General features: G+C 43.2%; 1 protein-coding gene across 1 annotated transcript; it reads right to left on the reverse strand.

Moving 5' to 3' along the window:
- Positions 1 to 255: 255 nt before the first annotated feature.
- Positions 256 to 10,234, reverse strand: DLL1 (delta like canonical Notch ligand 1). The gene is made up of 11 exons (XM_065401453.1): positions 10,175 to 10,234; positions 9,518 to 9,832; positions 8,611 to 8,671; positions 8,059 to 8,316; positions 5,473 to 5,533; positions 4,854 to 4,984; positions 4,545 to 4,714; positions 4,217 to 4,433; positions 2,610 to 3,402; positions 2,378 to 2,492; positions 256 to 411 (listed from the first exon to the last, which is right to left on the reverse strand). Exons 1-11 carry the CDS (start codon positions 10,232 to 10,234, stop codon positions 256 to 258), a joined length of 2,337 nt encoding a protein of 778 aa, XP_065257525.1.
- Between the last annotated feature and the right edge of the window lie 2,460 nt (positions 10,235 to 12,694).

The following is a 12,694-nucleotide window of genomic DNA, read 5'->3' on the forward strand; positions in this document are numbered from 1 at the left end:
CCTATTCAGTCAATGGTGGGTCAAATTAATAACAGATTAATTTTGTCATTAGCAGAGTTCCATGTATGTTATTGCTTATTTAGAAGCCATGTTCCTCACACTGACATTTGCAGACTGCTTTTCTGTTGTGGTATATTACTCATCTCAGGAAAATCTCCAATTAAATGGATTATATGTGGGAATCAATCCACTTAAAGTTAAGTCAAAGTATCTCATTTAATGATAGGTTTGAGGAGGAGGCTTCATAATTTAGTGTTACAGATCACCACTTGCAATGATACATTGACTATTTGTGTTCTGGACATGTTCTTCTTTGCTAATAGGGCCTGATCCGATCCCATTGAAGTCAATGGGAGTATCTCCATTGTCTTCAGTGGACTTTGAATCAGGCCAGTAATGATCAGCCACAGTCTGTTATAAAAGATCAGAATGGAAATGATTTCTTAGAGTTTTCAAAAGCGCATTGCAGCTTGCAGGCATGCCAGTTAGTACAAACTGTAACTCAGTTAAGCTGCCTTGGCATTAAAGGCCAAATTCACCACTGGCACAATGGGGGTTTGACTCCATTGTGCTCAGATATCATAGTGATAAGTATAGTGCATGTATTTTGAAACAATAATAGATTTGATAGATATACATTAAAGTCATTGGAGTTGCAATCACTTATACCATCAATCAATTTAGTCCCATATGCCTAATAGAACTCCCTCTTATTCTAAGATGGACGTTTTGCTTTTATTCAGGTTTAATTTGTGACGCTCACTTTTTATGGCTACACATGAAGGATTTGGCCACAGATGCCCATTCTGGCATGCCTGGGGCACCCAAAATTCCCATTGACTCCAAGGAGAATTTGGGGATCTAAAAAATAACAGCCTGAGTCCTTAAAGGTTCCATGTATCAAACAGGAGGATGCTTGAATTGATCCTTCTAAGAGAATTATATGGTATTTGTTTATATACACTACAAAATGACTGTACAGATATTACTCAGACTTTCCACAGAAGTTCACTTTTGAGGTAAGACAAGCATATGTTGTGTCAACCTCAAAGGTCAATCATTCAGAAAGGTAAGAGGGAATGAAAAGTGTAAGGAGGGATTTATATCAGAGAAGTTCTTTTCCATCCTTTCTTGCAACTTTGAGTCCTATCCCTGGTCCCCCTAATCGCCTACAGAAGTATGTCAGATCTTTGATTGGCCATTGATGGCAAAATTGGATCATAAAATTTTTTGGAAAGTAAAGATATCTTTTTCGTTATCATTAATAATATTTATTTTGGAAAAATATTTTAAAAATGAATTTCTTCATTAACAAAACAGTAAAAAAAAACTCAAATAACATTTGCACAATATTCCATAAATACATTTATATACAAAAAATATAGTCACATAGACCCGAAGTGCCTTTGTACATATTTACCAAAAAAATTAAATTATAAAAAAATGAACATCACAAAATACTCAAGCTTTACAATTATCATGAAAATATTTTTACAGATTCAAAAAAATAACACACTTTTTTTCACCTAGTAAAAACACATTTTAGTATCAAAAAAGACATTAAAGGCAGTGTTTGTGTCTCTAATTCAAGAAAAGACTGGCTCGTAAGAATCCAAAATATACACTTCACGCAGTGCATGCTTCTTATGTAGTAATTAAGTCCCTTCATTTAAATATATATAGAAAAGCAACTGACCATAGTGCAATGATAAAATTCATAAAGGCAGTGCAACAGTTATTCTTGAACACAGATCCTTGCCTAGTGTCCATCTTGTTTTTTTGCAGTCACTTTGCTAACTTCAGTAGAGAACCAGCTCAGCCTGAATTTAGTTTCTCAGCAGCAGTCAGTGAAGGAATCTATCTCCCTTTCCTCTTTCAGCAGCATTCATTGGGGCATATCTCCTTTGAAATTGTTTGAACAACAACTTTGCCATATCACTTCCGTTTTACACCTGTAGAGAGTTGAGAGAAGCCAAGAACAGAGAGAAGCAGAGTTTAGTAAAACATATAGAGGATCTCAATGATTAAGAGATGGACAGAGATCAAGGAGTTCATCGGTGTGCTAGGGCAGAAGAGGCTCCACAAATAAGGGATGACTCATAAATTAAAATTATACTGCAGCTGTGTCCCAATCCTGCAAGCTCTCTGTGTGTGGAACTCCCACTGAAGCGAACCATTTGCAGGATTAGGCTTTATCTTAAAAAAAGTTATCAGTTTTACAACCTCCACAGGAAAATAAACCCACAGGGCCAGATCTCACCAAGTGTAAATTGGTATAGCTCCATTAAAGGCAACGGAGCTGTGCTGATCTACACTAGCTCAAGATCTGGCTCAATTATTTTTATTTTCTTTTACAACCATTAGGCACTGTACTAACCTCAGTTGCTATGATGCATTCATCTTTCTCTTCTGATATGACATACACCGACTGGTACTTTGTGTCCTTTGAAGTGGAATATACTGATTCTGGTCGTTTTCTTTCAGAAGTATCACTATTGAAGATAAAACCAACAACAACAAAAATCAAATGGCTGCTACTAGTACCAACTAGGAAACATATACACCCTTTACAGTAAACTGTTGCCCCAGAGCTATTATCTGAACCGTACCTCTTTAGTGGTACTGCACTTTTCTCCTCTGCCTCTGAATCGTATGTTTCACACTTGGCTTCGCATTTGCTGTGTTCCTCTTTAACAGAGTCCTCATTCTTAAGTTCATGCACCAAATTGTAATCCACTGATGGGTATCTAACTTTGTAGCCATTTTTATCAGAGTTATCACTGTGAAAGTCTACTTTCTTATTTGTGTTTTTAATCTGAGTGGCACCAATGACACTTATTGAAATGTCCTTTTCACGTTGGCAGTTGGCCAAGTTGTTCATGGTCTCTGTTTCACTCCTGCATGCATCAGGCTGATGGTGCCTCTTTTGCATTTTGAGTCTGACACAGACAACAATAGCAGCGCACCCCAGCAATAGCATCAGGACCAGGATAATCCCAGCACATACTGCAATCCAAGGAAACTGTGCATTCTGACCTTCAGTGTACTTCTCAGTGAAGTCAACAATTACAGGTCCCTGAGGCTGTTCAGGGAGCAAAAACTGGCAGTTGAGTCCACCATATCCCCGAGCACACTCACACACATAACGGTTGTTTCTTTCATGGCAAGTAGCCCCATTGTGACAAGGGTTGTGTTCACATTTGCTGACTGGAGCACTACAGTTCTTTCCATTGTATCCTGGGGGGCAGGTGCAAGAATAGTCATTAATTCCATCTTGGCAGGTTCCACCATTCAAACAAGGAAAGGAGGCACAGTCATCCAAATTATCATCACAGTGTCTTCCAGTAAAACCAGCCTGGCATTGGCATATGTAGGAATTTCCAAGATCAACACACTGGGCTCCTGCAATATTAAATATGACAAATAATAGGTAAGTGTTTTTATAATATCAAGTAACAACTCTTCAGCTTCACAATGTACTTAAAATGATGAAAATCAAGGCCAAGACTTTTAAAAAATGGATGCCTAGAGACAAATATGGAAATAGGACCCCATTTCTGAACATCCTAGCTCACTCTTACAGTTTTTACCTCTGTTACCAGTAGCAAAACTTTTATTAATTTTCTAAACCTTATTTACTTTTCACCACTTATTCTGTTTACTTTTTTGTGTTTTACTCAGCTTCATCGGTGAAACTAGACTGAATCAATTTCACACCTTGGTTTTCATGAATTGGCACAATGTTGCAGAGTTTGGATTGCAACCAATGTGGAGGAATATTTTTTAAAAACTCTTTTTTTAAACGAAAACAGCTTTACTACTGCTAAATAATAAAAATATTTACCATTTTGATGGCACATTTCATCCATAGAGCTCAAAACAATTTTACAAAGGCATTTTTAAAGTATTGCTATCTTCATTTTTTACAAATGTGGAACTTGAGGCACAAGAAGGCCAAATGCCAGATCCAAGGTCATATTGAAAGACAATACTATTTATACTGTGGAGCCATATCATGCCATCAACTTTTAAGCAGAACTCCTCAGTTTAGTCAATGGAGGAGTTCTAGATAAAAACTAATGGCACAACTCGACGGGGAGTTCTGATTAAAAACAATGGATTGACCTGGCCTATGATTTGTAATTTTATTTTTATACAAACCCTCAACTACATGACAGTGTCCCTTTAAGAGACAAAGGTATATAGTTTGCCTTACCATTAGCACAAGGACTGGAGCTGCAATAATCAATTTTCTTTTCACAGTTAAACCCAGAGTAACCCAATGGGCAGCGACAGCTGTATCCACCATCAGGGTTGTCTGTGCATCGCCCTCCATTGAAGCATGGGCCATCAGCACAAGTCATAGCACTCAGCTCACAGTTTTTACCATAGAAGCCAGGTGGACAGGTACAGGAATAGCTGTTTTCAAGATCCTGTCGAAAAGAAAAGATTTATTCAATTTAAATAATTTAAAAATCAAAATGACTGTAAAACTGTCTTTAGTTGATCAGATGTTTAAAATATCATTAACTCCTTTAACTTACGGTGCAGCTTCCACCATTCTTGCAGGGGTTGGCATCACATTCATTGATTTCAATCTCACAGTTGGAACCAGTGTACCCAGGACGGCAAGAACAAGTGTAGCTTCCCTGGCCAGTATTGGTGCAAGTGGCACCATTCTTGCAAGGCTTATGATGGGTACAGTAATTAAGATCTGAAAAAGATTTAAAAGGAGAGACAGATCCATAAAGATATGTGCTAGTTTGCAACTGTTGCATGGCTTGAATGAGGGATACTCTAGAAAATGCTGTTATTTTCTAAAAGACAATCATACGCAATGATCAAGAACTTACCTTGGTTACAGAAAAGGCCACCCCAGCCTTCCTGACAGTTGCATTGCCATGGTTGTTGACAGGTACCATGAAGGCAACCTGGGTATCGGATGCACTCATCACAATAACGCCCTTGCCACCCAACCCTACATCTGAAAAACAAACAAAGGATTGTCAGATTTGTACTTCCAACAGTTAGAAATCCTATCTCAAACTCTGCAAACACACTGAAGCAAAAACCAGGAATCAAGTTTCCTAAAAAGCCTTCCGTGATCCTTCATGTGGGAAAGTCACTGAGTCTAACTGTAGCATCAGTTTTCATCAGTCCCAGATACCTCTTTCAGTACCTTAAACAGAGCTATTGTTCTAGATACTTATTTTGTTTACTATCATAACAAACAGCTAACCTTACATATACTACTGTAAACTCATTAAGTTAATATTAATGACACTGATGTTTGACTTCTAGATTAATACTTTGATCTGGTATTATCTGGATTTCTCAGGTTACCATCTCCTATGAAGAAAAACACTTAAACTAACCCTCAAATGACAAATGTCTTATCTAAGTCTAGAGCATCAATTTGACATTACGGACCAAAAAAAAAAAAAAAAAAAGGAAAAACCTCTGAAAACTTACTTGCATTCTCCAGGTTTGTCACAAAACCCATGTTGTTCATCACATCCAGGCAAGCAAATTGCTGCAGACAAATAAAATATATAGATACATAAGCTCCAGGGTCAAATACATCCCTTCTGAAAATACAGTTTTGAAGTGTCTTCTGGGTTGGGACAAACCCTGTTTCACTAGTTCAGTCAGTTAATAGCAGCTGAGTTAATCTCTGAAGGCTGGTGGAGTATTGATCTTGCTTAGTAACTGGGTACTTTACTTATCACTAGGGATGAGCATTCTTCTTAATACAGTTGCACACAGACAAAAGAGGACTCACAATTGCTCTCTTCCCTACAGCCCCTCACCCCCCTTTCCTTCCCAGTGAGGGTCAGAAGTCCTTTTTTCCAATTCTATGCACACAGCTCCACCTCTTAATATCCCCAGAAAGTGTGTGTGTAGATAAGAGTGGACAGCTGGTGTGCAGGGTGCCAGTGCAGGACAGCTGCTCTATTGTCTATTCTCTCCCAGCAGCTGCCCCACTGCAACAATACCCCCAACCCCTTGCAGCCAATCGGGGCTAAGACATGCTTCCCCAGCAGCCTATCCCTGCCCAGATCTAATCTATGGCACGCGCGTGATTTCTCTGCAAAAACTTTTTTTCTTATTCAAATAAATAAGTCTAAAGTTCTTCCTCCCCCCTGCAAAAAAGGGGGCGGGTGGGCACAAACATAGTAAAGAGGTAAGCAGGCCAGAAGGAGGGAGGGTGGGGGAAAAAGAGACTTCTGCTCATTATTTCGCCTGGTTATGGAACTCATTAAGCAGGCACTGCAAAGTTTTAATTCAACAAAGCTAGCTGGAGACAATGACATGCGCAAGAAAGAAAGAAAGAAAGAAAGAAAGAAAGAAAGAAAGAAAGAAAGAAAGAAAGAAAGAAAGAGGCAGTGCTGATAATCAGATTGTCTCAAAACTGGAATGAAAGGAGATGAAAAGGGGTATAAGGGAAGCAATCTGGAGCCTGGAAACCTCACTTGCTAACCAGAAAACATTCTTTTTGCACAAACACACACACACCACTGCCTAATAAATATGTTATTTCATATATTTTAGCTGATTTTTCATAAGACACTGAGTAGACTGTACAGCATGCACACACAATGATTCAGAAAAGAGGGGAAATAATCTGCTTGGTTATTGAAGAAGCAGCAATATACAAATATCAAAAGGTGCTGACACCCCTAAATAGTTCATCAAAGAAATGTTTCCTCTCCCTCCGCCCCCTAACCCTTTTGCAATAGAAGCCTTTAATCCAGGGGCACTACAACCATTTAAAGCCTTACCAGGGGAAATTCAAGCCCCCAGTTTACTATGCAAAATTGTGCCACATAGGGCTGTAATCACCTTACTAGTCTCTAACAATAAGAATAAACTGATGCTGTTTAATATCAGTCCATCTGAATTCACAATTTAGCTCTTTTTTTTTAACAAGGCAAACAGGCTGTCTTGCACCCTACAACATCCAAATTGTTTTCTTCCTGTTACTCATCCTGATTTGTGAGGTTTGGAGGGGGGGATTCAGATGGTGAGTTATCTGCCAATATATTATTATAGACATACACACAAATTAGAATATTAGTATATACTAGAGTGTAGTAGAGTGGGGATGTGCACTAAATTTATCTTTAATTTATCTGACTTCTTTGACCACCTCAGCTGCAATCTGCTCCATCGCTGCCAGGGCTACTTCTAACATTCCAAACCTGCCAGCAGGGTCAAGCTTAGCCCTCATTTAAAGCTTACAGTCCTTCATGCAACACAAAACAAAAACACAACCTGCCTCCGTAATGTTTCCTTGTTTCCCATAAATGTGTTTTTTTCTCCTCCCAAATTACACTGATCTGGGGTACAGGGAGGGCAATGTTCAGCCCTCAACCAGCCCTCAGGCTTATGATCCAGTATGTGATGATCTGACAGGATTAGAAATATGTTCTTTATATCACTAGAGAGTATCTTGGACTCCTCCTTTCCAATGGGTGACAGCACTTGTTTTGAGCCCTGTTAGGTTACAAGGTTGCAAGATATCAAACCATACAGTCTTGACTTTATGATTGATGGATAAGCTACTTCAGTGTTGTAGAAGTTCTATTAGTTATAATTCCTCTTTCTAAGGCCTGTACCTCTTGACTCATGGCTTGAAGATACCCTGGCTTCCTGGTAGAAGGATACCATAAATAGCCCACATATGTTTTCTTTTAAACTTCCTAAAACATTTCTAGAATAACTTTTCTATACAATGTTTGGTATAAACAAAATATGTGATGGTGTAATATGGCATCAAGATGTCATTGGTGTAAGATTGGATCATTTCAGATAACTCACTTATGGTTTTGGTACTTCTGAGTAATGAGGTCATCCCATGGCTCATGCCAATAAAACCTTTACATAGCAGCACCATACCATCATATATTCCTTCTACCTTGGTTTTTATTCTCATCTGGGACCTGAACCAATGCACAGTGAAATCAATGGAATGTCTTCCATTGACTTCAGTGGGCATCATAATGCATGTGACTGTAGCCAGGAGAAATTCAATAGTCTTTCTTTGTGGACACTCACGTTCGGTGCAGTACTGTCCCTTCCAGCCTGGGTTGCAGACCTTCTCTCCACGCTCTCCGCAAGTGAAGTGGCCAAAGGCATCATCCCTGGGCCGGCAGAAGACAGAGCAGCCCTCTCCATAGTAGTGTTCATCACACACAAAGCGGTAGGAGTACTTGAGGTCAGTGCGGCCACTGCTGTGCAGGTCCTGGGACCACTCCTCCCCCACTGTCAAATGCCTCTGTGTGGCCAGCCGACTGATAAGGCGCTCTGGGTTCTCTGCAAGGAGAGGGAAGGAAGAAATGCAATTAACTAACTGTGAGTCATGAGGGTGCAATGGGAATAACTGCAATAGATTACCTAGAGGAGTTTACAGGAGGGGAGAATTGTAAGTGCAGAAATGTTAAAGCCATGTGGTGACATGGCTCTCTTTCTTATAACATTCTTATGAAGAACAGTAGAGTGAGAAAGGGCAGGGAGTGGCTACATTAATTGAGAAAGTAAGGAAAGTGAGCCTGAGAAGTAGCAGGTTTGGATTTAATCCTGGAAAAGGATTTGCACCAGGGTATTTACCTGTGTTGAGGTCATCGGGAGAATCTGTATGAAGAGCTTCAATGATGAGAGAGAAAGTGCCCTGGAAAATTAAAATAAAAAAAAAAGCGCACAAAATGAGAATCAAAATCTAAAGTCAGCAAAAAAATGTGATCACAGGCAGCAGCAGCAGCCCCAGAAATATATGTGCCCAGTCAGTGCAACCCTCTAATCCCTCACTCCAGACTGTTTTCACTTTTCTCAAGGGATTGGAAGAGCTTTTTGAAGAGTTGTTTCCTGGCCTGTTTTTTCAGCCTGTTAGTACAGGATATGGTGTAAAAAAGGGGGGGTCAGGGAGGCAGTGGGTAGGATGTGAGGGCAGTTGCCATTAATCTTCGCACTTAATTTCCCCAGTGTCACACATTGGGAGGATGACTGGAAGGTCCTTTGGGAATTTCACGCAGGGCTGACAATTTCTACAGCCTGCTCCGGGCACAGAAGTGGGCAAGGGGGGCGGGAAGGGGGGAGAATCAGGACTTCCCCACACTGGTGGGACCATACTTGTGTTGGCCAGGGACGGGAGCGAGGGAACCGCAGAAAATCAAACCCACCCTACGGCTCCCACCGCCGTCCATTCATCTAACCGGCTCGCCGGTTCCATAGCGAGACACAAGCTCGCTGCGGCATGAGTCTCCCTCCGACCGGCTGTCCAGAGGCAGTCAGTACATCCTGCCATCACCCCCACCCCCCAGCCCGCTCCCTGCGCTCAGGGCACCCCGCCCTTGAGCCCCCCCTGTGCTGCTGTGACGCACCCAGCCCAGCCCGTCCTTTGGCCACAGACCCTTAGCCGCCCCCCGCGCGCTGCTCCGCGCTCCCCTGGTCCCTGGCGCTCGCGCAGCCCCTGGTCAGTGGCGGGGCCGGCGCGGGAGCCGCCCGGGGTGGAACTTACGGGCCAGGTGAAGCCGAAGGGGAAGCGGATGGGGTTGCTGAAGGCGGGCTCGGCGCCGCCGGCGCTGTCGGGCACGCTGAAGGAGTTGGCTCCCAGCACCGGGGTGATGGCGCTGCCGTAGGTGCAGGGCGGCTCGGGGGACACGCTGGCCTGATAGTGCTTGAGGCACACGCGGAAGAAGGTCTTGCAGTCGCACTGCTGCAACCCGGCGCCGGGGCCGCCGCTCCCCGCGCGGCAGCAGTTGCGATTCCCCAGCAGCCCCTTCTTATTGACAAACTCCTGCAGCTTCAGCTCGAACACCCCGGAGCACCGCACCTGCGGGGGACAAGAGGAGCCATTCAAAAGGCGCCCGCCAACCGGGGGGGGGGGGCATCAAAGCGGGTGCAGCCGCTGCCCTGCTGGGGCAAGCCCGCAGACCTCACACGCTCCGGCTCCGCTCCCTTAGGAGACACGCGCCCCGAGCCAGGGCCAGCTCCCACTGGGGCTGGGGGACAAGCCTCCGCCGGAGAGGAGGCTCAACAGTTTGCCAGTCTTTGCAGCATCCCTCCCAGCGTTTCCCTTTGCAACAGAGGGCCCCCACCCCACTGGTTAGCTTGGCAGTTGTTATTAGCAGTTGCACTGAACAGCGCCCGGAATTCAGACCCCAGATCCACTTACCTGGCAATGGCAAAGCAGCACAGAGAGGATGGCAAGAGTCAGCATGGACTGACCTCCCATTTTGGAGAGTAGGGTTTTTCTTCTTGACCCTTTTCTTTCCTTTCTTTCTTTCACAGGCAAAAAAAAAAGTGTCTCTCAAGAAGCCTGGGCAGGAGAAGCCTCTTGTCCCAGTGGAGTTAGTGTTAAAGTTTACCTCTTTCAAGAGTCTCTCTCTCTCTCTCTCTCTCTTCTGGTGATGCTTTTAGGGACGCCTTTCGGGGGACTGACAGCTCTTCTGGGTGGCAAAAAAAGGGGACAGACTGTTTTTAAGACTGATATTCTAAACAACTTTTTCCTCTCTTTCTCTTCCAAGCCACGATTTATCTCCTTTCGCCTAAAGCTTCTTCCCCCACCAGCCAAAACGGAAAGAAAAAGAAAAAAAGCCACTTAATTCCCAAAGGAGGCAGAGAAAAGGCTTCCCGTGGAAGATTAAAAATCAGCGATCTGGAAATCCCTGAAGACTAGGAGGAGAAAGCGATAATTCCCGTTGCCTTCAAATGAGCAGAGCGAGAGAGGGGGTTTGTGTGTTATCTGCGTGTGTGGAGCTGGCCCCTCGCAGATCAGGGACTGGGAAGTGTCAAACAGCAGCAGCAATTTGCAGATCACGTTGGACGCTTATCCCCTTCTCGCAAAATGCAAAGATCGGTCTCGTTATTTCTTGTGGTCTTTTTTTAAGGGATCCAAGCCAAAACCAACAATAATAATAGTAATCAGATAATGTCTTAATGGAAGCGAACTGAGCGCGCCCGTGTGTGCTCCTGGGTCTCTCCTTGCGTGTGTGTGATCTTTGCTGTGCCTCTCTCCGAATGTAAAGCACTATGGATCTGCCTCTCATCAGGCGCCTGCCTCCCTTATATCCCGCCGGCCGCCTGCATGGCTAATGAGATGCAAATGAGCAGCCCCCCAATCTGGCTAGAGCTGTCACAAAGGAGCCACTTTTCCAAACCGTCCTCTCAATGGATCGCCAAATGGTCAGTGAGCTGTAAAATGTGCAATCCTCCTCCTCCTCCTTTACCCCTTTCCCCTCCTGCTCTCACCAAACGCGCTCATTTACATTCCTGCAAATTTGGTAACCGCAAGAATCCCCCTTCTGCTCTGGGGAGATGGTAACACCCTCTCGCAACATGCACAGAAAGAGAGAGAGCAACACACCCCAGCAAGAAAACGAGCTCCAAGCATTGAGATCTATAATTACCTCTTGAAATGTGTAAAGCACCACTGTGCCCCCAAAAAGTAAGTTGTTGGTGATAATGTACATTTCCAGATATATCCTTTAGCTTAAAGGGGGAGGGTCAGCTTGACACACAGGAGAAATCTGATCCCTTTAAATTCACACCATCTTCCCCATGGTATAATCTGGATCATTTAAAAAAAAAAGGTCACGAATATATTTGTGGGACCAGAGAAGGGCTTTGGTGTTCTCCTTCCGGTTTCTTAAAACCAGGCTACATTTGGGGAGTAGCCGGGGCAGGGGGAGAGAATCTGGTGTTTCAAAGTTTGCAAGCTGGAAGGGGCAGGATGCTTACGGACTGATCATTATTCTGGATACACTATAGATATTTTCGTAGCGAAGAAAAACTGGGAAGAGCCATGTGTTAAGTTTCAGGGGGGGTGGGCAAACATTTGGGCTTTTAAATATATATATATATATATCTCCTCGCTGAGAATGGTTTGCGAAGTGCTGAAGGAAGCAGTTAGCAAAGCCCATTTGAGTCCCATATCCCTATATTATTATTATCAGCCTCCTCATCAACCTCTCTCCCTTTTTTCCCCTCCTTCAGCTTAGTAAAAAGTGAGTTTGGTGTGTGTCGTTCGCGTGGCTGTCATTAAGGCAGTTTGTTATTGTGTGAGGGCTGAATCAGTTGGCTCTTTGTGCTCTCAGCTGTATGGTAATGTAGACAGCACCTGCTCCCTGCACAATGCAAGGGAGAGAAAGAGCTCCCCTCGGCGCACGCTACTGCCTCTACAACAATGTCCGCACATTTTTTTAAAGAAATCCCGTCCAGCAACCCCCCCCCCCCATTAAAAAAACAACAACTTTACACCAACAGCCAACTTCTTATTTTTTTACACATCCATCGGACACTAGAACTTTTGTTCCGATTTTAAAAACAAGGCCAGGAGTTTACTGGTGGGGGGAGGGCCTCTCACTGCGAGATTTCTTAATTATGGCTGAAAGTGGAAGATAAAAAGTTTGCAGGAGACTTTGGGATATAACTTGGAGATGGGTTTTCACTTTGTTTTGGGCCCTTTTCAAGCACCTAGATAGGCGCAGGCGGATTCATTAGGATGCAAGGTGTAACTGTCTGTGTAAATGTCATTTTAATTGTAACACAGCATTTCAGCACAGATTAAGCTTGTGTGCAAAGGAGAGGATTTGGCTACAATAACCTCACTGTAGGTATGCCGTGCTAAAAGCCTTATTATGGCTACTTTATTGGGTTGAAACGTGCATTTGCATGGCAAAATGTGACTTTCATT

The sequence above is a fragment of the Emys orbicularis genome, chromosome 3 (assembly GCF_028017835.1).
Source record: "Emys orbicularis isolate rEmyOrb1 chromosome 3, rEmyOrb1.hap1, whole genome shotgun sequence".
Classification (NCBI taxonomy): Eukaryota; Metazoa; Chordata; order Testudines; family Emydidae; genus Emys; species Emys orbicularis.